This window comes from Emys orbicularis, chromosome 4 (genome assembly GCF_028017835.1).
Source record: "Emys orbicularis isolate rEmyOrb1 chromosome 4, rEmyOrb1.hap1, whole genome shotgun sequence".
Classification (NCBI taxonomy): domain Eukaryota; kingdom Metazoa; phylum Chordata; order Testudines; family Emydidae; genus Emys; species Emys orbicularis.
The window spans coordinates 61,752,843-61,780,672 of NC_088686.1; the positions used below are offsets into that span (position 1 = coordinate 61,752,843).

Here is a 27,830-nt window from a genome sequence, read left to right on the forward strand (position 1 = left end):
GTCAGGAGCAGAGGAAGATTTTGGGCAGGTCACAGTTTCTCCATTTGTAACATAGGGAGAGAATAATTATCTACCTTTGTAAAGTGCTTTGCGATCCTCTGATGAGAAGTGCTCAGTTTTATCATGGAGCTGCTCCGTAACTTTGTGATTAATTTTTGGCAGGAGTGGGGAGAAAAATGGAAAGCTGAAAATGAATTGAGCAGTTTGATTAAGTAGGTCCTTAAAATTACTTATTTTTGATGGTAGTGTCTAATGTTTTGGGGTTCTCCTTTGATCTGAAATGCCTTGATTTTAACAGGCCAAACTTTCCAGGGAGTTAAAGGATTTTTTTAAATGAATGGAATGCTTAGACGAATTTTGACAAAAATTGGTTTCCGTTATAGCTATTGACACTACTCACCATTACTATTGAGATTATAAACTCCATGTGTCTCATTTTATGATGTGTTTACAGTGCCAGCACAACAGGGCCATGATCTCTGAATGAGGACTCTGGGCGCTATCACAATACAAATAATAATTTCAATCACTGGGGATGAAGCCAGCCACCTTTTGAAAGATTTGCCTGTTTAAAGTTTTCAACGCCAGCCCCTCACACTGAACATTTTAAATGCTGGCAAGCAAATCTTGCAATGCCAGCTGCTTTGTGTTGAAATGATAGTGTGTAAAGATTGAAATTATGCTCTCGGCCTCCACCCTAACCCCAGCGCCAAATGCCTGCGAGGCGCTCCTTCATTTGAGAATGACCATGAGGGCTGGCCACCTACAATGAAAATTTAAAGTGACACCATATAAAGTTTTCAATGTGAACAGCTGCTGTTCATAATGAGAACTTTAGACAAGTGTATAAAAAAAAATCCAACAAGAGGAAAATCAATGAAGCACTGGGGCTCGCTCATGCATCCATTCTTCTATTTTGCCATCTACTTCTCTTACAGATAGAGCATCAATCTCCTAAATAATAACCTACAAACAATACATAATTGAAACATGAGTTCCTGTCTTGCCATATATGGGCCTAGCACGGCAGTCAATTGGTGAGAGCTTGCAGTTGTCCTAAAAACCTTTGCCAATGGCAAGCGTGGAAGAAGGGATAACATAGTCTGTGAAATGGAGTTTACAGGTCTGGGCTGGCATAAAACAAACCACCCCAAAAATCCTACTTCTCTCCCACACCAGGAACTTGTATGTCAAATATTAAACTAAATATTAAATCACATTTGTGACTAAGCAAAGATACTTTACAAAGGAAACACAAACAGGACTTGAAATCATAGTGGTGCTTCTGGGCATTGGCACAATGGAAATAATAATGGAAAATGTTTGGGAGCGGTGGATTTAAAATGGGATAATGTAATTAATTCTACATAGCAAAGGTAACCATTGCAGAAGTGAGTGTTACATTCGTGAAACTTGTTGCTATAGTGATGAGATGGCTTTTCCCTCAGTGCCTTTAGTGACAGTGGTTAATCCATTTTTAAGAGGAAAGGATATTTAATAAAGGAAACAATTTATATTGGATTAACAAGATATACTGAATAAAAGCCCCATTTATTCTGAGGCTTCCTATTTAATTTTAATATTAGGCCTTACCAGTCTGTTTTAACCCATAAGAAGAGCAGCACACACACCAAGGGTCTATTATGTAAAAACAGTCTCTAAAGTGCTCTATCCACACCACCGCAAGAGCAACCTCCTAAAACCCAAGTTTATTCAAATTATCAAATAATTCTTAGAAGTAAAGCAATTTAAAAATATAAAAGCTCCAGATCTGGATTGATATTTTTTGCTTTCCCTATTGTAAAATAATCACAAGTTTGTTTTTTTAAAACCCATACATTCTCTTGCTTTGAGAGAATGTTGAAGTCTTGTGCAAGTGCATGAGGACCTGAATGCTGAAACTGACTAGTATAGGGGTCGGCAACCTTCCAGAAGTGGTGTGCCAAGTCTTCATTTATTCACGGTAATTTAAGGTTTCGTGTGCCAGTAATACATTTTACATTTACAGGGGCCAATGGATGGAACCCCAGACTGGAAGCGGGCTGAGCGGACCAGCAGCTGGGACCCCAGGCCAGCAGCGGGCTGAGCGGCTCAGCCTGCTGCCGGTCTGGGGTTCTGGCCGCCGGCCCCTGCCAGCCGGGGTCCCGGCCGCCGGCCCCGCTCAGCCCGCTGCCGGCCCGGGGTTCCGTCCATCCTGGCTGGCAGCGGCTGAGCAGGGCCGGCAGCCGGGACCCCAGGCTGGCAGCAGCTTGCCACAGTAAATCAGCTCGCGTGCCACCTTTGGCATGCGTGCCATAGGTTGCCGACCCGTGGACTAGTACATAAAAGACTGTTACAAGGAGGAGGGAGAAAAATTGTTGTTCTTAACCTCTGAGGATAGGACAAGAAGCAATGGGCTTAAATTGCAGCAAGGGCGGTTTAGGCTGGACATTAGGAAAAACTTCCTAACTGTCAGAGTGGTTAAGCACTGGAATAAATTGCCTAGGAAGGTTGTGGAATCTCCATCATTGAGGATTTTTAAGAGCAGGTTGGACAAACACCTGTCAGAGATGGTCTAGATAATACTTAGTTCTGCCTTGAGTGCAGGGGACTGGACTAGATGACTTCTCGAGGTCCTTTCCAGTTCTATGATTCTATATCAATGATCCAGGGATTAAGTTCATAAGTCTATCTAGGTATCTATGTGGCCTAATCACTATAGTATCTGAGCACCTCACAATCTTTAATGTACTTATCCTCTCAACACCCCAGTGAGATAAGGAAGTGCTATTATCCCCCTTTAACAGATGGGAAACTGAGGCATGATGTGACTACCGGCCAGACTTTTAAAGGTATTTAGGTACTTAAAGCTGCAGGTAGGTGCCTAGTGGATTTTTGATTGATTGATTGATTGATTTCAATGCGAGTTGGATGCCTCTGGGTTTTTGAAAATCCCACTAGGTTCCTATCTGCATCTGTAGGCACCTAAATAACATTAAAAATCTGGCCCTAAGTTACAAGAAGTCTGTGGCAGAGTCAGGAACTGAATCCATGTCTCTTGAGTCCAAGTCCAGAGTCTTTACCAAAAGACCATCCTCCATATATATGACCTGAGACCGCTATTAAGGTTGTCATGAGAATGATCCACAGATCAGTCACTGAGAGATTTTTGACCTAGGTCTTTCAGTCTGCAATGAGTTGCTCTGTAGATGCATCTGTGTTGTCAAAGGAAAGTCAAGATTTAAATTTTCTCAGCACAGCCCAGAGAAGGCCTTGCACAATATACTTCCAGCAAAAAGCCCTCATAAACTTAAGGATAGATTCTTTTTTTATTATTTTGCTGTTTTCATATCAGTACAGTAACGCAAGAGTGTGTATGGCACTTTACAGACAAAGCAGTGATGGTCCTTACCATGAGAGTTTTATTATCCATGTACCATCTGATTGGTGTCTGCCAGTGTGAAATGAATTGGTGGGTCTCAATCATGTTTCTAGTAAAAAAAAAAAAAAATCAGCATAGGCATTAACGTAGTGCCTTTCAGCAGCACAAAACTCACCTAGCGCCTTCAGAGTTGTGGAAAAAGGAGACTTACCACAGGCAAAAATATGCTAAAGCGACATCCAGGTTGTAAGGAACAAAAGTATTCTTCTGATTGGTCTTTGTTTTCTCTGATCATAAAAGATGTTGCTTTGTAACAATAAATTCCTACTATTCCTTCTCCTCATGACTGAAGTGTCAGTTTAGCAGTACTGATGGCGATTTAAATACTGTTATTCATAATGAAGATATCTTAATGATCACATCAGTTCTTTGCTGTGAAATGCAAAGGCAGCTGTGTCAAGGAGAAAATAAGGAAAATTAGCATGGATTTGGGGTTGGGAATACCCACATTTTTAGACTTAATGAAAGAAGCTACTGTGAGTGGGATGGTTACAAATGGTGTGGGAATATAATGAATGTTCCTTTAGTGATGTTGTTTGAGAAATCTCTGAGACCAAAGCTGTTTTATTAACTAAAAGGTACAGCAAATCAGAAAAGCAATAATTGGACTGTAGACGAGTTGTGCATATTTCTTTTTTAAAGTTTAAATATACTGTTTGCTTAGATCCCAATGACTCTTCCGTATCCTCCATCCCAGGTATAAGAGCATGTTCTCCCTGTGAGAATGTGTGTACTATTTTTCTAAATTCATACCAGGAAGCCAGATAAGATAGGGCTGGGAAAGGTTCTAGATGATGAGGCATGATGCTCCCCGTTTAACTTCAGAGGAGAAATACTCTTGCTTGCTCTTTTCACAGAAAGGCTTGGGTTCTTTTCCAAACTCTCCATCCCTGGCATCCGAGCATGGGCTTCCTCTGTTCTTGGCATCAAGATTTGATAAATTGAAATTCAATAAAGACAAGTGCAAAGTACTACATTTAGGAAGGAAAAATCAAATGCACAACTACAAAATGAGGAATAACTGGCTAGGTGGTGCTACTGCCAAAAAGGATCTGGGGGTTATAGTTGATAAACTAAATATGAGTCAACAGTGCGATACAGTTTCAAAAAAGGCGAATGTCATTCTGGGGTATTTTAACAGGAGTGTGGAAATTGTCCTGCTGTACTTCACACTGGTGAGGCCTCAGCTGGAGTACTGTGGCCAATTCTGGGCACCCCACTTCAAGACAGATGTGAACAAATTGGAGAGAGTCCAGAGGAAGTGAGAAAAGGTTTAAAAAATCTGCTGTATGAGAAAAGGTAAAATACTAGTATGTTTAATCTTGAGAAAAGAAGAGCGAAGGGGGGACCTGATAATAGTCTTCAAATATATTAAGGGCTGTTATAAAGTGGACTGTGATCAGTTGTTCTCCATGTCTCGGGAAGGTCGGACAAGTAGTAATGGGCTTAATCTGCAGCAAGGGAAGTTTAAGTTAGATATTAGGAAAAACTTTCTAACTATAAGGATAGCCGAGTAGTGGAACAGGCTTCCAAGGGAGATTGTGGAATCCCTATCATTGGAGGTTTTTAAGAACAAGTTAAACAAACTAGATATAGACTTGGTTCTGTCTCAGCGTGGGGGCTGGACTAGCTGACCTCTCGAGGATCCTTACAGCCCTACATTTCTATGACTCTAAGTTGACTTCATGGGCAACTGATAACCAGCTCCTGGAAATGAGATGCCCCATCCCAATTGGTTTGTGTGCTATAATGTCTTGTATAACAATTTCTCAGTATTTCAGCTGGTGGAGACCTAGGGGATTAGGTTTGACAGCAATAACTTGATTCCAACTAACATTCTTCTGGCTAACTGATGGGCTAATATCACAGATGAAAATTCATAGATTTTAAGGGCAGAAGAGACTATTATGATCAACTACACTGCCTGCTTGCATAACACAGGCCATAAAACCTCATCAGTAACTTCTGCATGAAGCCCATAATTCCTGTCCAAGTAATAACATATCTTTTAGAAAGACATCCAATACTGATTTAAAGATACCCAGTCTTGCTTTAGGCAGCCTTCAAAATCTGTTAACAGCCAACAGCAGCAGAAGTCCACAGTGCGGGGGTCTGGAGTTCTGCACTTGAAAATGTATCCCATGACCTGACATTGCAGAATTTTACACAACATCCTTCTTCCTTGTCAGGGGCATTCGGATACTCAGTGTCCACTAATTCATTTCAAACCTCAATCTTGAACAGCAGATGATCTCTTAAATGCCATTTTTAATAAGCCATGCTACCCAGTGTCTTCTCTTTTATCTTAGCAGAACTCGTATCACCACCAGGGACCTGCAAATTAAAACACGACATGTATTTGCCTTTGTATATTTCATAGTTATTGTCCAGGCAAACATGGAAAATCCAGTGGGGATGAGGGCAAAGCAAGGAAATTAAAAGACCACACACATGTGGATGTTACTTCATGATCAGTAGGTGATGTGCAGCCTCTTTATTCCCCCCAATGAAATATCTGCCTCCCCTCATGCCCTAAGCAACAGGGTTACATATAATTCCAACAGAGTAGGAGGATCAGCAGGGTTCTGCTGCTAATAAGAACTAGAGCCTTAATTTCATGATAGGGGAAAATTACATTCAATACAAAGGTAATTGCTACAGGATGAGGGTGATTTAGCAATTAAACCTTTATATTTAGTCATTGTGATGTCATGGGCCTTTCATTTTTTTCTTCAGAGAAGGGATTGAGGGGTGGCAATTCTTTCTTAATGAAGTATGACCTTGTAAATTCCCTTTCCTTCTGTATCAGTGCTGAACTGAGGCTAATAAGTAGGGTTGTGTTAATGGCACACTGAATAATTACAGGCTATAAAAAGGGATTATATGGCACATTAGTGCCATAAATTATTTTTACCATATTAGCCATTTTCAGGCACACAACAAATGTGGTGGGGGGGTTGGTTTTTCCTTTCCTAGGAGGAGAAAGCTGAAACATCCTGTGGGAGAATCAGATTCACAAATGTATTGTTCTGCCTCTGTTTCTTTTGGGATGAAGTCTGCCTGAGATGGCTTAGCATCCTGTGCCACCAATATCTCAGCTGTGTAGGTCTGGCAGCAGGTGATCCTTCAATCAACAGGATCCTGCTGAAAACCCCCTTAAAGACACTACCCCTTACAGACCACCCACAACATGAAAGCACTGAGCGTGTGCCATTTTTGTGGTTGCGTGGAGGCCTGAAATGGTTTATCTATTAGTTATTTAAAGGGTTTCATTCCCCTGCTTGTTTTTTACATTGGAAATTCTGATCTTGTCTGCTGTAGAAGATTCTATGGGTGACTGGAAAACAAATGAAATTCTGATACCCCAAGGTCCAAGAGGATTAGGGTGACCAGAAGTCCTGTTTTTAAAGGGACAGTCCCATTTTGGGGGACTTTTTCTTATATAGGCGCCTACTACCCCCCACCCCCTGTCCCATTTTTTCACAGTTGCTATCTGGTAACCCTAAAGAGAGTGCAACATTAGGGATTTTTGCCCCAGTTAAATTGTTTAGTCCTTCTGCATTTCTCTCCACCCAGAAAATACACAGACTATTCAATCTTTTTGTCTTTTTAATTGTTTATTTCTAATCCATTTTACTTGCTAGTTCTCATACTTTACCAGGATACTGCAGTGTTTTGGGGCTGGAAACCCAGCAGGGAAATAAGCCTTTCAAAATTAACTCTGTCCACTCCAAGCTTTTGTACTGATCTGTTGTAAAAAATTGTTTGCGAAACCTAAATTTTGGACATAAATTATCCTGTGTCTATTTTAAATGTATCTCCCCCCAGTGGAGAGGAAAGTGCAAGAAGGCCACTTTGTGATGTCCCCGAGGATTCCATTAAAGCCTTTTACAGCTCAGTTTTTCTGAGGTCATATTGGACCAATGTTTTCATCAAGAACTGGGAGTCCCACTCCGCGCTTCTACCCCTGGCTAGTGGCTCTGCCACTGATTTTTTTTTATTTATTTATTTATTTTTGGTGACCTTAGGCAAGAAGCTTTCTGCCAGCCTATTTATCCTTAAAATAGGCTTAGTAATATTCATAGAACTGACGTGTTCTGTTCTGTGGCTTATTTTTAGCAACAAGACTTAGTGCTTGTATGGCACTTTTTATCTTCCAAGTGCTTGGTAAACATCAGCTAATTAATTTGTAACATGTGAGATACAGAAGTAAATAATCCATGTTTGTGAAGCACTCTGAGCTCTTCAGAAAGGTGCACTGTAAGTGACAAGTATTATTGGACTGACATGTTTGTGACTGTCATAGTTAGCAGTCATCAAACATTTCCATGGTAACTATTTATAAATAGCTTCACACATTGTAAACCCGTGTGTGTATAAATGTGTGTTAAAATAAGACTAGCCATATTACTCAGTAAAATGTATTTAAAACAAGAAAATGCATCTCTATAATTACAGCGGTCATTTTGGGGCTGGCCCCACAAAGTGCTGAGGTGCCCACACTCCTCAGCACAAGTCAACAGGTTAAGGCACATACAACTTCAAAAGCTCACACCCTCTGTCCCAAACAAATCCACTGTGCTTAAGTTTGAATCAGAAACCATGTCAGCTCCTCCATTGTTCTGAGTCCCTTTGCCAGCATAGCCCCCAGAGACACTGGGATGGGTTGAGAACAGATTGTCATCCTCTAATACAGCGATTCTCAAACTTTAGCAACCTGAGGACCCCCATTTTGATTTAAAATTTTTCATGGACCCCCAAAGCCCCTGCTCCGCCCCAGGCCCTGCTCCCACTCCACCCCTTCCCCCCAAGCCCCCCCCCCCGCCCCACCTCTTCCTGCCTCTGCTCCTCCTCTTCCCTACCTCTTTCTGCCTCCTCCCTCGAGCACTCCCCATCCCCGCTCCTTCCCCTCCTTCCCAGTGCCTCCTGCACGCCGCTGAACAGCTGTTTCGTGGCATGCAGGAGGCACTGGGAGGGAGGGGGAGGAATTGATCAGCGGGGCTGATGGCCCCGGACATGACTCGCAGACCCCAGTTTGAGAAACCCTGCTATAAGAAACTCTTAGGCTCAGATTTTTAGAAGTATTTGTGCAGAAATGTGCATGCCCATTTCTAAAACTCTGGGGCCAAAGATTCTCCTTTGTGTGGAGCTACATTATATGTCGCACATTATTTCCCCTTCTTGCATGCACAATTTTTATGTGTATAAGAGAGAAACTTATTCTGATGCTGTGACTGACAAAGCTCCGGCAGCAAAGGAGGAGACTTTCCAAAAACCCTAAAGCAGATACAGGTTTCAGAGTAGCAGCCGTGTTAGTCTGTATCCGCAAAAATAACAGGAGTACTTGTGGCACCTTAGAGACTAACAAATTTATTAGAGCATAAGCTTTCGTGGGCTACAACCCACTTCTTCGGATGCATATGCATCCGAAGAAGTGGGTTGTAGCCCACGAAAGCTTATGCTCTAATAAATTTGTTAGTCTCTAAGGTGCCACAAGTACTCCTGTTATTAAAGCAGATACAGACTCTGCTTTTGATTCAAGTTTCATCTTACAGCTGCAAAGCAACACTGAACAGAGAGAAACTTCACTGGTGTGCGATTGTTAAAAGTTTTAATAAACATTGGTGCTTGAATAAAAATTTTACAAATCTCCTCTAAACTACACTGAAATGTGGTAAATTAAGTAGGAGGATGTATGTACTGTTTCTTTAAATGTGTAGCAGGAAGCTAGGCACAAGGGGGAACTGAAGAAAGCTGTAGGCAGAAACTGCACAGTGAAGCAGAATAATTTTAAGGCCAGATCTGTTTTCCTTATTCTAAGAACTTTTCTTGTTCAGTATTACAAGAAAGTGACTCTTTCTGCAATTCTTTACCACACAACTGTGTCTTTGCAAGTTTGCAAAGATGCTCATTAGCCTCTGAGAATAATTCACACAAAATGGACTTTACCATGTATATGTCAGTGTCCTTAGTAATAGTAAGTCGATCTGTTAGGGAGAACCTCTGCTTGTGTTTGGCATTATAGCAGTGGTGCTTTGTTGTTTTTTAGTCTTGTGTTGTTTATACTTCTCTGACAAAAGATTATGCCCTGACAGATCGTGTGAAGTTGGTGTAGAAATATGATTGATAGTTTAATCAATATTTTTCTCAATTTGCTCCATCTTTGATATAAATTCCCTCAACCAGCCATTGATCCTGCTGTCTTCAGATGTTGCTGCTCACTTGATCATCCACAGTTTTCAGTGAGGCGCTGCCAATGTTTTAGCAAAGGGCTCCCAATAAAATGTTCCCACTTACCTTGTGATAAATACCATATATGTGGAATGATCATGCTGGCAAGGAAGATGGGCAATGGCCTGGAGGCTGTATTTGTTTTCCCATTTAAACACAATACTTTCTCCTAACCAAAGACAGAGGGAACTCCACTTGGCAAACAAACTCCTGTGAAGTGCATTTGCTGGAATGTTTGTTCCTCCGAAATATACCGAGTCCATTAGGCATGGTGCTCTACTTGTGTCATTTGAAATACAGCGGGGAAGGAGGTTAAGACTCTCTTCTAGATAAGTCCAGGGGTATCTTCTGTGAAAATCTTTTGTAAACACTCATCAGGTATTGAGTCAGTAGCAACATGTCTGATAAAGCCTGCAACTCTACCCAACTATACCACTTTGAGCTACAATTCGACATACTAAGCAGGGTTCGGCCTGATGAGCATTTGGATAAGACATTGCTGAGAAACCCCCCAGCTCCTTCAAGCAGTGGCTGTGATGGTTCAGTAGGTGGCACTCTTAGCTCTGAATCAAAGTCCCAATATGGTGTTGGGAACATCAATCATCCTGCTTGTTGTCCTTTGTGTGAAGTGTAAAACTGAGCTCCTGTCCACTTGAAGTCATTACAAATCCCATGGCAGTTTTATCAAAGGGGGAAGTATAAACCCAGTAGCCTTAGCCAAATTCCAATCTGGGTAATGGTGTTCTGCCTGCTAACATACTTTCAATCGGAAATAGCATTCTTCTTTCTCTTCATAAATTCTGGTGAAATATTGCTGTGAGCTGTTAAACATCTGCCAGCTTTCATCCTAATGTCAGCTAGGTGAGGTGATCTATTTGTAAACTCTGTTGAGCGCTTTGGGATGTTGGGATGAAAGGCCCCCATCTAAATGTCAGTCATTATCACAAATGATAAAGTATTAAAAAGCAGCCTGAGAAATTCTGAAAAGGCACCAAGTGACAGCATAACCCTAAACAGACACCCCAGTTGTTGCCAATGAGATGAGAAATGGAGTCACTCCACACCCTTGTCTGGTCCAGTCTGACACACCCCAGACAATGTTTATGTACAGTTCTCTGTGTAGTTTATGGCAGTCCTGTTAAGCCCATTGGTTTCAATAGGCATTGTCTGAGTTAAAACTGCAGGGGCCCTTAATAAAATAGTAATACCTAGCTCTTAGTAATACCACCATCTAACACTTTTCAGCTGTAGCTCTCAAAACACTTTACAAAGGAGATCAGTATCATTCCCATTTTATAGATGGAGAAACTAAGGCTCTGAAATTAACTGACAAGAGGGGGAGGGGAATAGAGCTATGAAAGAGAGAAAAAGTGTAAAGCGAATCATAGAACTGGAGGGACCTGGAGAGGTCATTTAGTCAAGCCCTCCCTCCCACACTGAGGTTGGACCACATAAACTTAACACCTGACAGGTGTTTGTCTAACCTATTCTTAAAAACCTCCAATGAGGTGGATGCCGCAACCTCCCCTGGAAGCCTATTCCAGAGCTGAACTACCCTTAGAGAGATTTTCCTAATATCTAACCTACATCTCCCTTGCTGCAGATCAAGCCCATTACTACTTGTCCTACCTTCCGTGGACATGAAGAACAATTGATCACAGTCTACTTTATAACAGCCATTAATATATCTGAAGACTATTATCAGGTCCCCACTTCACTTTTCTTTTCTCAAGACTAAACACGTAGTTTTTTTAACTTTTCTCATAGGTCAGGTTTTCTAACCTTTAATCATTTTTGCTGCTCTCCTCTGGACTCCCTCCAATTTGTTCACATCTGTCTTGAAGTGGGGTGCCCAGAATTGGACACAGTACTCCAGCTGAGGCCTCATCACTTCCAAGTAGGGTGACCAGGTGTCCGGTTTTCGACCGGAACACCCTACCTGTCCTGGGGCACCACACTGTGCCCGGGAAGTGGCCAGCAGGTCCGGCTCCTAGGCGGGGGAGCCACAGGGCTCCGCACGCTGGCCCCACCCCGAGCACCAGCTCCGCACTCCCATTGGCCAGTTCCCACCAATGGGAGCTAGAGGGGCAGTGTCTGTGGGCGAGAGTAGCACACGCCGCGGCGCCTCCTCCCTCTCTTCTCCCCCCCCCCCCCCACCTAAGCCGGACCTGCTTCATATTACATTTTACATCCATAGCCGGCTTAAATGACATCATGGTAAAAATGCCTAAGCCGTGCCTACACTATAGCTTTGACTGACGCTAACTACCAGTGGCACTGCAGAGATGGAGAATTAAAGGTCTGATTTGTGCTAGTGAGGGCATCCTTTTAGTCAGGCTTGAATTTTATATGTGGTATGTACAGTGCTACACAGCCACTCTTCCTGTTTTTTGTGCAAGGAGCACCTTAGGTTCCCCCCATACTAGAGCAGTGTGTGTGGACCACAGTCAAGGGGCAGGATCTGGGCCAGAGAGAGAGAGAGAGAGAGAGAGTGTGTGTGTGTGTTAAAAATCCCTTTCTATATTCACAGCTAAGAAAATGCAAGATTTGTTAAAGTCTATTTTATAGGTGTTCAAATTAGTGTAGTGGGTTTGTGCCCTTCTCCGTTATTGATTTCTATATACTGAGGGTGAACTCGTGGCCCTATTGAAGTCAGTGGCAAGGCTCCCATTGATTTCCATAGGCTGGACACATTGATGCATCATGGAAAAGCTCAGCAATATAATATTATAGATCAGTGCTTGTCAGTGTGTTTCATTGATCCAAAGGGGGCTGTGGAAGGGCTCCTGCCTCTGCTCCCATCCACAAATGCCTCAGAGACCTTTTTGCTGGCAAAACACTCAGTGCAGTTTATTTATAGCGTTGGTTCCCTCCACCCGTACCCTGTACAGCCTTACTCCTACCATCTTAAGGGGTCTTCAGCTCCTGAAGCAAGCAGGGAAGAATGAGCAAGCTCGCTCTCTGTCTGCTTCCCTCCTACTTGTGCCTTTTTGTATCCTCTGCTTAATGGCTTAATTAACCTTCCAGCTCTGCTCCACACACCAATAAGGCACAGCTCTTCTTAATAAGGTCTGTTCTGCAGTGTTTAATTAGAGTTACAGTGGCCAGAGTGCTGGCTCAGCTGCTGTTGCCCAGCACTGTCCCAGGGGCCAATGCCAACTGTTGTCTGTGGTCATGATCCAGTCCCTATTTCCTTGGATCTGGTCTTCTGCTGAAGTAGACTTGCTCAGCCACTTGCAGCCCAGTCCTCCTGAACCACAGAGCTGATTACCCTGGCATCTCTTCTGGAAGTGGCACAAATGACTCTGGGTATCAGTACAGAGGGCCTGTTGTGAATGGTTCCATGTGGCACCATGGTATGAATCCTTGTTATAGACCCCATAATAAAAGATTTAATAGGCAACCAGTGCTGAGCTCTCAGCACAAGAGGAGAGATGTGCTGTTTGCTTATATTCCAAAAAATATGCTTGAGTTGAGGATTAATCTGGCTGGATACCAAAGGAACACAGTCAAACATGCCTGCGTCTTTCTGTGCTAACAGCATTAAGAAATTCTACATTTAATGGAGCTAAATCTTCATTTAAAAGATTGGGGGAGGGGGGCTCTTCCCCTTTTCTTTTGCATCAGCTTTTGAGAGCAGATGAATCAAGTCCCAGGTTCAGCCTCCATTCCCTGCATGTTCATTGTGTTCTGTGAAGCAATCGCCAACATAAAGGCCCATTGTCTGTACTGTTCCCTGCAAACATGGATTGAAGCCACACTTTCTCAATTAGATAATTGCTCCTCTTTGAGTGATGGGCTGGGATGAAAAAAGGTTGCATATAACAACAGTTGGCTGGAGTCCGGGGCACGTCCTGCTTGTAAACACTGCACTCTGAGAAAACAGCTGCACTCCCTCTATAGCACTCTAACCACCAAAGCAATGCAGTAAAGGTGCAGGGTGGTTATAAGGAATAATGTGCTCAGATTGTACATAATAAGGCTGTTATCTCATGAAGGGCTTTAGACTGCCATGAGTAAGAAAAGGGGAATTTTAATTTGCCAGAAAATGCAAAATGGAATTATACTGTCTGAGTGTCATCTTGAGAGCAGAGGGTGGAATTATTTAATAATATAGGTGCAAAATAAAATAATTTCTTCTCCTCGTGTTGGTCCCACCTTCCCATTTGCCTTTTCTTCTTCTTCTTCCTGCCCCCTGCTGTTGTAGGCAATTAAATTTTGTATTAAAAATTGAAAGAGGGTGGGGAGGGAAAGGCCATGTGAGTACTCAGGGGAGTAACTGCATTGGGTTGAGTGCCTTTCCTTCCTGTGGGCTATTTTTGTTTGTTTTGTTTGTTTGTTATAAAGCAATGTACTTTTAAATTTCAGCAAGACTGCAGCTTGCATTGATACAGAACCTTTCATCATGAAGGATCCCAAAGGTCTTGACAAACATCACATACTCAATGCACAGTATATTTAGGGGTGATTGTCCCACTGTTGATTTGCAGTCACATTTGGGGAGGAATATTGCAACTATTTTACACTGCAAAGTAACACTACCTAACAGATTAGGACAAAAAGTGAAGAATAATGCTGCTGTCTCTAATTGAAATTGTAGGAATTTCAGGAAGCCAAATGTAATTTCTTACTGGAGACTTTAGCTTGGACACACTTAGCAAGGTATTATTCTTTTTGGAGTCCTCCATGTTGAGCTCCAGAATTAAAGATTTCATTGGAGGGGGGGGGGTCTCTAACTGCAATAAGATTGTGAAGATAGCCTTGAAACTGTGAATGAGTGTAAACCAATACCATAATGTCTGCCTGAGTTTGCAAACTGCCTGAAACAACAATTCTAAAAGGTGTGAGCTGCCCCTGGAATGCTGAATACAGGACTGGTCATCTGAGCTCAGAAAGGATAATGCAGAACTGGAGGGGGTTCAGAGAAGAGTTATGAGAATGATCAAGGGTCTGGAAAAAAATCTCATATGAAGCAAGACTGAAAGATTGGATTGTTTACCTTAGAAAGGAGACAAATAAGAGGGGGGATAATAAAAGTATATAAAATAATGAATGGTGTACAGAAGGTAGACCAAGAACTCCTGTTCTCTCTGTCTCGCAACACGGGAACAAAGGGACATTCAATGAAATTAAATGGTGAGAAATTTAAAACCGATAAAAGGAAATACTTTTCAAACAGCTTGTGATTAAACTGCAAAACTCATGGCCACAGGAAATTGTTGAGGCCAAGAACTTAACACGACTAAAGAAAGGGTTGGAAGTTTATATGGATAGCTAGACCATCCAGAATTGTAACTAATGACAATAAAAATTTTGGAAATGATATTAAAGGGTTTATGACAATCTCTAACTGTTAGAGATCAGGGGATCACATTGGGTACAGACTATCCCATATCTGCTTGCTCCGGGCTTCTTCTAAAGTTTCTGGTCCTAGCTGCTGTCAGAGACAGGGTCCTGGAATAGATGGACCTCAGATCTGATCCTGTATGGCAATTTGTATTATGTTCCCTATTCATCACAATCAAGTGTTGACTCTGAAGCCTAATGTTAACACTTTAAATGTCACTGCTGATCAAAGCACACGCGAAGGGAACTGACAATCAGATGGTGTTGCTGCATGCAAATTATGCAGGAACGAAAGGGGACAATCATGAAGATCTGTGCAGTCTACTGCGATTGGCATCTCACACTGACATCCCACACAGGCGGGGCTTGGTTTAGAGGCAATTTTGGCGAGTACTATTACTTTTTGATTTCTAACTGGGGCATTGATTCTGTATGGACTATGGGGAGAGTGAAACATATTGAACTGCCAGCACCACATCCTGTCCCATTCTTTAGTTTGCCTCTAGGCTCCTGTAACCAAACTGGATTGGGCAAGATGTCCAGTTTGCAGGTCACATATAATCATTGCTGTTTGAATGAAAGCACACTGCTGATCAAAGCAGTGTCACAGTCAACTGGTAACTTTCAGTCCTTTTCCATACTCCATTTTTCTTGCATCACGATGAAAATTTCTGATTTCAGAAAATGAGATGATTTGGGGGTTTTAAAGGCATTGAAATAGATGGTAGAGCAAAGATTGACTATGAAATTAACTAAATCACAGAAGTATTAGACTAATTCAAACACAGAAACAAGTACCACACATACAAATGATATTCTTGATCCATTTGGGCGGGGAGGAGGTCAAAAGGGAGCAGACAAAGATAACACTTACTGTTCATGTCTTTTTAAGAAGCCTCCAGAATCCTTGTGAACAACATATATATAATTTTTAAGAAGTACCTTGCATTGTGAGTGACAGGCCTTGATATTGGGAGCTTACCACCTGCTTGCAAGTGAAGTCCATTACTGCTCTCCTAGGGCCTAATCCAAACTCACTGAAATCAGTGGGTGTTATTCCATTGACTTTAGTGGGAATGGTATCAGATCCTTGAAGTGCTCTCTGCCTTACCTATAGCATGTGCAGAGCAGGGACAGTGCTTTGGTGAGAATATGAACTTGATTCTCCCGGCCTGCCTACAATGTGACGAGTGACAATGGCCCCACCCCCAACTCTCTGTGACAACCATGAAGACTTCTCTCTCCAAGATTATGAAAGCCTCCTTTATCACAACTCTTCAGCAAGTGTAACAGAAGCCCTTACCTGCTGATACCCTCCTGATCACCAGGACAGTGACCAAGCCTCTCTTACAGTAAAACTCCCCATCGCTAGTTTCTTTGAGGTCTATTGCCAGCGATTTTGGTGAAAGGCTTCATTGTGTTTGGCTATGTAAACAAAGTTCCCTGAGATCACAAAATGCTAGGTTAGGAATATAGAAAACGGGATATCTGACCTACAGTTATTATTGAGCAGCTTGTGACGGGGTGTACGAAATCTGCACTGACAAGGCAGAGATTAACAAACTGCTTTGGGCCCAAGAGATGCACCCCGTCACCCTTGTTGGGCATGCTCCTAGTAGAGGGAGCATTCAAAAGGGAGCAGCTCAGCTCAGTCTAGGCTGACAGACGAGGAGAGCAGTTGCATGCATCCAGCCTCCTCCTGGAAAGCCACCAGGACTCCAAGCCAGTGGAACCAACCCTCCTAGCTGCGTCATGAGAAGCCCTTCGACCCCAGGAACCAAAGGGGATGACTTGCTGTAACCAGCAGAGGAGCTGACGAAGACAGAGAAAAGGGTAGGAAGCAACCCAGAAGATGAGCCTGGGGATATGGATACCTGAACCCTGTAGCAGGGTACCTGATTTTGAAGGGCCCTGGGTAGGGACTCGGTGTAGTATGGTGGGTCTGGGTTCCTCTACCTCCACACCCTTGCCACTGGGAGATACTGCTGCTGAATGTGGTGGCCCCTTTGAATCCTCACCACTGGGCCATACTGCCACTGAGGGAAGCAGCCCCTTGGACTCTCCCTGACTCAGCTTCTGAAAACTTCTGAATTAAGCCAAACTAGCTGGAAGTCATACAGATTTTTCAATGCCACCCTTTAAAGGCAGAGATCACCTTTAAGGAAGAAAAGGATGATGGTGCCTCCGTTGGTGTAAATGAGAATCTGTTGAAGAAAGTAATTTCTGCCAAAATATCTTTTACAGACTTGAATTTACTATTCTTCTTTACTTCTTGTCCCAAATTATTGTGTGGTGCTGTGTGTTGTTAAATGGGTGCCATGTGGCACCCCAGGGATCGGCTGCATTTCAATGGTGAGAGAAGTGATTTCCATATATGTAGTTTATGAAGCACTTTAGGAGATCTTTGGATGAAAGACACAATATCAATGTTAGTTATAATTCACCTATAAATGGTGAAGGCATTTATAGATCATCCCAATAGTCCACCAGGGCTGGGATTTGTTAACTTACCAGGCATGCTTGCAAAGCCTCTCTATTCTCTCAGACATTTGGCGAGGGAGTGGGTTGAGAGGGTTGTCATGTATGGGTTTATTATATCTTTGCTCATATGAAGGAAAAATATCAATGTGTTTTATGTGTTAAGTATTTTATATGCTATACATTGTAATTTTTATAATTTGTATTGTGTATCTTTAAATGTGTAAAAGCAGCAAGAGCAAGGGAATAGACATTTCAATTACACATTTAAATAAATTGGGTCGGGACCCCAAAGTGGGTCACAACCCCATTTTAATGGGGTCACCAGGGCTGGCTTAGATTTGCTGGGGCCCGGGGCCAAAGCCAAAGAGTTTCAGCCCTGGGCGGGGGTGCTCAGGTTACAGGCCCACTGCCTGGGGTGGAAGCCCTTGGGCTTCAGCTTTGCCCCCCTTCCCCATCCACCCGGAGCGGTGGGGCTCAGGCTTCAGTCCCCAATCCTAGGGTCGTGTAGTAATTTTTGTTGTCAGAAGGGGGTTGTAGTGCAGTGAAGTTTGAGAACCCCTGAAATAAATCATTATTACAGACGGCATAAATGATAGTTAAGGCTACGTTTATGTCACAGAGGTCATGGAAGTCACAGAATCCTTGACTTCCAGAGACCTCAGTGATATTGTCTGCTTCAGCCCCAGGGGCTGCAGGACTCTGGGGCTGACAGTCAGTGGGGCCCTGGCAGGGTTCCAGCGACAGGCAAGAGCAGCGACAAGTGACAGGGGGCTTCCAGCAAAGTTCCAGCGACAGGCAACAGCCTCACATGGGGGAAAGGGGACGTCTCAGGCGAGCGGCTGGGGTGTCCCATTTTCTCTTTGGGAAATATGATCACCCTGCAGCCGCCGCGGCTGGAGTGGGAACCCCACAGCTCCCAGCCACCACAGTGGTGGGAGAAACCATGGAGCCGCAGCAGCAAAAGTCACAGACACGGCTTCCGTGAATTTTGGTTTATTGCCCGTGACCTGTCCATGACTTTCACTAAAAATAACCATGACAAAATCTTAGCCTTAATGATGGTCTTGTAACACAATATGCTACATGCAATGGCAAGCTTCAGTTATAACAGCAATTTGCTGTGGTAGTATGTAGACTAATCATTAAGCACTAGTCTGGGCTAGACGCTCAAATGACAAGCATGGTATTAATACCTAGATATTATGAGATTATCCTGAGATCAACAAAGACAACAAAGTTTGTCCAGTGTGTTCTACTACCATGATGTCAGCAGATCAATCGGATGAAACAGCACACCTGAAAGTGATCTGAAATCCATTCACTCCCACCCTCACAGCTTCCAGCTAATGTCAGTGAGACACAGCTGCTGTCATAACCAGATGTCATGCTTCCATGTGCACCTTCTGCCTCGCTCCTGTAATTGTGGCAGAGCCAGAATATATATTTAGAAAGCTAAAGTGAATTTATTTTTTCTTAAACTATTTGCAATTCAGAATTAAATGAGAAAGATAGGCGACTTATGTGTTTTGAAAGTGTCTTGACATGAGTTATGAATTTCAATATCATCAATAATTGTACACATGGAAGAATTAGAAACTCCCATTACTTGTGATTTATACTGTAAATTGTAAACAAACCACATAAGACTAATGTTGGAGATTTTGATCTCAGTGCCATGGATTATATACCGGTGTAACTCAATATTTACACTGGTGTGAGATCACAGTCAGATCCCTGGATTTGCAATCTCAAATCAGTAAACAAATCTGATAAAACAATTGTTCTTCTGATGACAGAATCTATAGTAACTTCACCAGGTTTATTATATATTTACATCAAAATAAAACTAAAATGTAAAATAATTTGGCTTCAGGATCCTACACTTCACTACAAATTCTTTGTCTGACTTCACTGACAAAACATTTGTTGCTTTAGAGTTTAGATCAAAGAAAACTAAGTGGAAGCTGTTTTCTCTTGATGTTAAGAAAGCTTTTGACATAGATAGTTATGGAAGCCGGAGCCCTGTGATGTGTTCTGGAAATGAGCTGCAGAATAATTTGAAAAGTGCGTTATTTGTGCTGCGTGAGATCTTCATTCTAGATATTGTTATAGGCAGGGCTGTTAGCACCATCTATTAAGGTTACTAATCCTTCCCACTGTAAGAGCCAGTTTTCAGCTGATTATTACTTTGCCAAACTTTAGCCATTCTGGATGAAATTTACATGCCTCGTCTCTGCCTCAGCCTGGAAAATTTCAGCCAAAACGTTTCAGCCAAGAACAAGAACAAGGCTAGGGAAAAATATGCTGTTTTTCCCATGTTAAAAAAAATCTGGCAAGCTTTTCTTTGAATAGCTCTATCTCCCACATGTTTTGGAGCACAGACCCGAAATTTAGCATCGGGGTTGCCTTTGTATCAGGGATATGCCTTTTGCCATGTCTATGAAAATCTGTCCAAATTTGATCACAAGTTATAAGATGTTGAACAATCACAATTCTCATACGCTCAGTAGAGACGTCTTCCATTTTAGCTTATAAAATTCTGAAGATTCTGCCCTCACGGAGCATGCTCATGCTTCTCACAGCTCCTACTGCTGTCCAGATTGAGAATGCAATGCTCCATCCCCTCACAGCTCCTAGGTGTGACCAGATTGCATGTGCCATCCCCATAGTGTGACTGAGTATGTGTCCTCCAGTCCAGAGCTACAGAGACAAAACTGGACTTTCCCTGTAATGGCTGCTCCAGGTCAGGGTGGGGCTGAGCCCTGGAGCTGAACACAGAGAGCCTGTCTCTCCTGTGATCATCATCCTTCCCCCCCCCCCCCCCCCCAGCCCTCCATGGAACCCAAGCTGCATGGAGAAGGAATCTGTCTAATTCAAATGCAGAGGAGGAAAAAGCCTTGTGAAGATATTGCAGTGGAATAAGTGAGACAGGGTGCTGGTGCAGATACATATAAAAGGTGGAGTGTGGCTCACGGGTCAGATACAAGTTAATTACTGTGGATGCGGATTGGATGTGGATCCAAATTTTTGTATCCTTGCAGGGCTCTAGAAATGTACTCCAGAGTGTCACAGCTAAATAGAAGGTAGAACAGATTGTTTAGCATAAGTAGTTAAAACGCATTTCAAGGGACCATTCAAGGTGAAGTGGCCAGTTAACACCTGTTCAGTCATGGGGAAAAAAAGGAGGGGGAAAGCTGGGGGGGGGGGGCGCTGGGAGGTTAGTGGGTTATAGATTGTTGTAATGAGCCATAAATCCAGTGTCTCTATTGAGTCCATGATTTTTAGTATCTAGGCTCGTCTTTTGAAGGTGTTGTGCAGGTTTCCTTTCAGGATGATGACTACACAGCAATAAAAAACCCATGGCTGGCCCATGCCAGCTGACTCGGGCTCACGGGACTTGGGCTGAGGGACTGTTCCAGTGCTCTGTAGACTTTTGGGCTCAGGCTGGAGCCTGAGCTCAGGGACCCTCCCACCTCGTAGGGTTCTACTGCCCAGGCTCCAGCCCAAGCCCAGAAGTCTACACAGCAATGTAACAGCCCTGGCCCTGTGAGCCCGAGTTGGCTGGTATGGGCCAGCCACGGGTATTTAGTTGCTGTGTAGACATACCCTAAGAGATCAGATATAGAGTGATCGGTTTGTGAAAAGTGTTCGCCCACAGGTCATAGGATTTTTTTTTATCATTTTTCTGTGAGAGTTCATGTGAGAGCATAGTGATTGTCTCATTTCACCCACACAGTTGTTACTGGGGCATTTAGTGCACTTGATGAGGTACGCCACCTCATGGAACCGCCATGGGTACTAGGATGGTTCCCCAATATACCAACCTCTTCATGAGCCACCTTGAAGAAGAATTTCTGGACAAATCCACCATGAAAGCAATGATGTAAACATTTATGATATTTTCATCATCTGTTCCATCTTCTATTTAGCTGTGGCACTCTGAGTACATTTCCCAAACCTGAAGAAGAGCTCAGGGTAAGCTCAAAAATTTGCCTCTCTCACCAACCGAAGTTAGTCCAATAAAAGATATTGCCTCACCCGCCTTGTCTCTCCTAAACCTAAAATGTATACAAATGAATTGTCGGGCAACTAAACTACTGGCACTTCTTTGAGGCAACTTTAAAACACGTCTGGTCATGAATGAATAGTTGAGCATTGGGATCGAATTTATTTGACTTCTCAGTTACCTATAATTTGTATTTCATGCCTAGATACCAGGCAACTTTAAAAACGGTTGGATAATCTATGAAAGCATCTCTGCCAATTGTAAATAGCCAGCTAAGTTCTTTCCAGTTGTATTAAAATTTACCAAAAATGACGGATTTTGTGTTAAAAATAAGTGGAGCAACTCCCGAAATGCTGCACAGTGTGTAAATTAGAAGTGAACCATGCAGAAAAAATCCAGGCAGGTGGTTTTTTTGTTGTTATTCTTCCCTTTCTTCACTCTTTCAAAAGTAATTTCCTTTTAACTGTTTTTCATAATTGGTTTCTTGTTCAAATAAAAAGGAGCTTTTTAAGTATGAGAGGTGTCAAGCACCCAGCTCTGGTCAATCTGACCACAAGATCGAGGCCAGCTGTTCTGAATACTGACTGTAAAAATAGCACTGAAATACCATTGTATTTCAAAGACCCCAGATAAAACTTTCTCAATTTGAAAGTAAAAGTTGTTTTTTCTAATCCCAGTTTGTAAATTTACCCTGGAATCTGAGAGTCAAGCTAGGTTCTTTTTGGCTTAAGCCCTGTCACCAATGATTCTGCACCTCCATGGTAGTTAGCAATATTCTTGATGATGTGCTAAATGAGCAGAATCCAGCTCCCTCTTCCACAGCCATTCTTTACTAACAGGAATAAAAAGTAGTAACATCTTAATTTTCTAAGCAAATAAATCAATTCAGACTGGAAAAAAACCTGCTATGAAAGAACATACAATTTTTAGAGTGATTTTTTTTTACTATAATTCCACTTTAAGGCTCCAATATTCTGCTTAATTCATCAGGTCCATGTGCAATTTGTATTAATAAACAGTTTATATTGGCTGGCCTGGACACTGCCTGGGTACAGTGGACCCAGCTTGTTTCTATAGCCCCCTCCTATACAGTCCCCATGCCAACACAAAGATCTCCTCCCAGCCACCTACACCCAAAGCCCCCAAAGTTCCCTCATCTGCACAGAAACCCCTATACAACAATCCCCCATTGATAGTGGAGGCAATCTGTGCAGGTCCCTCCCCCATTCTGGGCAATGTCACTGTGAAGAAGTGGGCTGTAGCCCAGGAAAGCTTATGCTCTAATAAATTTGTTAGTCTCTAAGGTGCCACAAGTACTCCTGTTCTTTTTGCGGATACAGACTAACACGGCTGCTACTCTGAAACCTGTGGGCACACAGTGTTCTCCCCACCCCGCAGCCCCCTTCCCTAGGCTGTGCAATGCCCCTAACTGCATACAGCCCACCCCACCCCCCCGCTGTGCAGTGCCCAACGTGCACACAGCTCCCCCTCCCCCCTGCTGTGTACTGCCCTGCGTGCACACAGCTCCCCTTTCCCACCCGCTGTGCAGTGCCTGCATGCACACAGCTCCCCTTCCCCAACCGCTGTGCAGTGCCCTGCATGCACACAGCTCTCCTTCCCCGCCTCCTCGCTGTGCAGTGTCTTGCGTGCACACAGCTCCCCCTCCCCCCTGCTGTGTACTGCCCTGCGTGCACACAGCTCCCCTTCCCCACCCGCTGTGCAGTGCCCTGCGTGCACACAGCTCCCCTTCCCCACCCGCTGTGCAGTGCCCTGCGTGCACACAGCTCCCCTTCCCCAACCGCTGTGCAGTGCCCTGCGTGCACACAGCTCCCCTTCCCCACCCGCTGTGCAGTGCCCTGCATGCACACAGCTCTCCTTCCCCGCCTCCTCGCTGTGCAGTGTCTTGCGTGCACACAGCTCCCTGCGTGCACACAGCTCACCCCCCCGCTGCTGTGCGGAGCCCGTGTCCCTCCCATGCGATGCACACTGTGTGTACACAGCCCCCCCTGCAATGCCCCTGTGGGCACAGAGCCTCCCCCGAGCAGTGCCCCTCGGGCTCACCCAGCCCACGCACCCTTTGCGTAGCAGGCGGGGCTGCCCCTAACTCGGCAGCCAGCGTCCCTGCCTACCTCCTCACGGCGGGGCTGGCGGCGCCTCCCGGCGCCTCAGAGCTGAGCGCGCCGCCCCCAGGCCCCGAGCCGCTGGGCGGAGCCGCCCGCCGTCTTCTCCTCCCTGCCGTCACTGCCGGCCTCCCCCCCACTCGCTCCCGGGACATCCGGGCCGTCGCTGCCGCTCAACTCCGCCGGGCCCGGAGGGGCCCAGCCCGCCGCCCTCCCCCGCCGCCGGCGGCCCGGCCTCCTCCCCTTGCGCGCTGTGCTGCCCGGCTGGCGCGCCGCGAGCCCAGCATGGGGGGCAGCCGCTAGGGAGCCCCCTGCTGCCATGCAGAGTCCCGCTGCCCGGCCTGGGTGAGGGGGCTGCAGCAGCACCTGGCAGAGAGACCCTGGGCCCGAGGGGAAAGGTGCTGCCTCCATCCAGCAGGAGACAGCCCTGCCCAACTCCATTCCCCCTTGGGTAGGGGCCAGCTCCACCTGCTGTTTGGCCCTGACACCGAGCCAGTGCCTGGGCCATGTTCCCACGCCCTCTGGCCCCGGTGGCAGTGCGGGGTGCAGAGATGGGAGCCACCTCCGTGCGCCGGGCCGTGGTGCCTGCCAGGATGCGGGCCGGCAGTGGCACCATGCTGTTGCCCTCCATGCTCATGTTTGGGGTGATTGTGGCTTCCAGTGGCCTGTTGCTCATGATTGAGAGGGGCATTTTGGCAGAGGTGAAGCCACCACCACTCCATCCCCCACATGGAGACCTCGCTTGGAGGAGCAGCGGTGACACTAGGGCAGTGGCCTCCGAGGACGTGGATTACCAGGTGCTACAAGATGTTCGTAACCGGACAGTCCGCACCATGTGTGGGCAAAAGAACATGCCTCATAGCATCTGGGAGCTTTCAGCAGGTCAGAGGAAAGCCGTGCTCAGACACATCCTGGTCAGTGATAAATATCGCTTCTTATATTGCTACGTCCCCAAAGTCGCCTGCTCCAACTGGAAACGAATACTGAAAGTTTTGGATGGAGCGCTGGAGAATGTGAATGTCAAGCTCAAAATGGACCACAAGAATGACTTGGTTTTTCTTGGTGACATGAAGCCAGATGAGATCAGCTATAGGCTAAAGCATTACTACAAGTTTATATTTGTTCGAGACCCGATGGAGAGACTTTTATCAGCTTATAGGAATAAATTTGGAGAGATCAAAGAGTACCAGTTAAAGTATGGTGTGGAAATAGTAAAAAGATACCGAAAAAGCCCCAGAAAGTCCACGGGGGATGATGTCACTTTTTCTGAATTTCTCAGGTATCTGTTAGATGAAGAGGCAGAGAGAATGAACGAACACTGGATGCCCATCTACAACCTATGCCAACCCTGTGCAGTGAGGTACGATTTCATCGGATCATATGAAAGACTGAATGTGGATGCAAATTACATTCTTGAACATGTTCAAGCACCTTCTTTTATCCGTTTCCCAGAACGACAATCATGGTATAAGCCTGTGACTCGGGAAACTCTACATTACTATCTGTGTAACACTCAACGTGGGCTTATAAAAGAACTGTTACCAAAATACATTCTGGATTTCTCATTGTTTGCCTATCCTCTTCCAAATATTACTAGTGAATTTTGCAGACAGTGAACTTTTTCTATTTGCGGGCTGGTCTATGCTAGAAACTTATGCTGATAGAATAATGTTGTGCAACATTTTTATACTGGCAGAAGCTCTAGTGTAAGCAGTTGTATTGGCATAAAAGTACTTTTGCTGGTGTAGATTATTTCACTCAATAACCTGTATAAATTCTACTGGCAAAAATACTTTTATGCCAGCATAAACTGTGGCTACACTAGGAGGGTTTGCTGGTATAGCTACACTGGCAAAAGCTACGCTTTTCTAGTGTAGATGAAGCCTGTGAAGTAATGCGTGTCCTATGCACGTTTCCTAATTTTATACTTTTTAAACCTTTTAAGATATCATATGATATATAGCCTTTACAACTAGAATATCTTTTACCTTTGTATTGTTCCAATTTTACTATGTCTATGTGCCGCTGAGTTAAGCACAATAGCTTTTATATATCTGTTTTTTAAAAACTTCTCTCTACAGCACAAGACAGTGAATATATGCAAAAGAATCAGGGAATGGATATATTTTAAGCACAAAGCATTGTTCTGTTTTTGTGGTCCAGGTTACATTTTCTGGGGCAGAATTACCCACAGCATCAACTGTATTAGCTGTTTTTTAAAGAGTTACTGCAGGATAGTTAAATTGTTCCTAGGTTGAACTGGTGGAAGCAGTGATGGGAAATTTTGAGAGAAAAGTCTTTTGTAAACTAGGCCTGAGTATCCATAATCTTCACACTTGTTGAGTGCATCTAAAGCTGACAAGTCAGTTCTTGTTCTGTGACGTAGCAGTGCCTGGGTTGTGGAGTATATTATTTCAGTATTGAACCAATGTCGTATTCATAGAAAAAGTTAATGTTTTCCTCTTGATACAAGATGTTAATTCAAAGACAATTCACTGTTCATTTTATTTTGTGTGATTAAAGATCTGAGAGTACCAATTACTTACATAGCGAAACTAACATTTGGTGCAGCAATGTATTTATTACTAACAAATTCTTCTTTTGCCCCTCTTTTTTAAAAAAGTTATTAAAATCAAGAGCTTCTCAGCCCTTGTAACAAAATTTAGAAAATAGCTTATAGTGGTTATTTACAGCCTATGGAGAAAAAACAAGAAAAAATGCTTTATGCAGCTGCATTTGACACTACTGTAAGTAAATGCTCAGTTCTGCTTTTTATATGTGCATGACATTTTCATAGCTATTTATATGTAAGAATTATGATTCAACTTTAAAAGTGTGGATGATAATGTTCAAATTTGTTCATGACAGTTTATATAGTAGCTGCATTTTTAATACAATTTATATATAAATTATTCTGTGGCTTGGTGCTTTTCTTTTAGTCATGGATTGTTGTTGTTATTATTTATTTGTATTACAATAGCAGCAGTGCTCCATTGTGCTAGGCACTATACAAACATATAACACAGGGGTCGGCAACCTCTGGCACGTGGCTCGCCAGGATAAGCACCCTGGCAGGCCGGGCCAGTTTGTTTACCTGCCGCGTCGGCAGGTTCGGCCGATCACAGCTCCCACTGGCCGTGGTTCGCCATCCCAGGCCAATGGGGGCTGCGGGAAGCAGCGCGGGCGAGGGATGTGCTGGCCGCGGCTTCCTGCCTCCCCCATTGGCCTGGAGTGGCGAACTGCGGCCAACGGGAGCCGCGATCGGCCGAACCTGCCGACGCAGCAGATAAACAAACTGGCCCGGCCTGCCAGGGTGCTTACTCTGGCGAGCCACGTGCCAGAGGTTGCCGACCCCTGATATAGCAAATAAACAGTCCCTGTCCTGAAGAGCTTACAATCAAAGAGTAAGACCAAAGAGAACAAACAGGTGAATAAAACAAACAGATGAGGGGGAGAACAAGGAAACAATTAGATAATACTAGTCAGCATGAAAAGCAGTGGATACAGCAAACCATATGCCTAACCATTGTCCAGTTAACCTAGAGTGATGTAGATAGATGTTAAGATACATCATACATTTTTTTATTTCCTGGAAGCACCTTTTTGTAATGTGACAGGCATTTTAAAAAAAGTTCTTTATAACTTTTTAAATACTGCCACCTCTGTAGCTAGATGCACAAGATGTGTTAATATTCACTGTACATATATGGCATGTCTCCTAGCAGTGTGGCCTATAAGGCTGTCCAAGGGAAGTGGTATAAGCCCACATTTCAAGCAAGCCTGGACAAAAGCACTAGGATATATACTGTGAGGAACAAGCCTTCACAGGAAATTAACTAAGTGACCTAAGAGCTTTCTATATTTTGACATTTTATGGGTGAAATCTGGCTATGCTGAAATCAAAGGCAAAATGCCCATTGACTTCAATTGAATTCCACTTTGAATGAATTCCACCTTGGCTGGGTGACAACAGTGACCAATACATCAGGGCCGGCTCTACCATTTTTGCCGCCCCAAGCAAAAACAAAAAAGCAGCTCGGACTGCTGCCACCCGAACTGCCGAAGCGCAAAAAAAAAATAAAAAAACCGCTCGGACTGCCACCGCCCGAACTGCCAAAGCAGGAAAAAAAAAAAATGCTTGGACTGTCGCCGCCCAAACTGCCGAAGCGCCAAAAAAAAAAAAAAAAGCCGCCCGGACTCTGGCGCCCCAAGAATGGACAGAATG

At 44.0% G+C, this 27,830-nt stretch overlaps 1 protein-coding gene across 1 annotated transcript; it reads left to right on the forward strand.

Annotated features, from left to right (window-relative positions):
- Nucleotides 1–24,111: 24,111 nt before the first annotated feature.
- Nucleotides 24,112–26,300, forward strand: CHST14 (carbohydrate sulfotransferase 14). Its single transcript, XM_065403721.1, has one exon. It carries the CDS (start codon nucleotides 24,112–24,114, stop codon nucleotides 25,219–25,221), a length of 1,110 nt encoding a protein of 369 aa, XP_065259793.1. The 3' UTR covers nucleotides 25,222–26,300.
- Nucleotides 26,301–27,830: the final 1,530 nt, after the last annotated feature.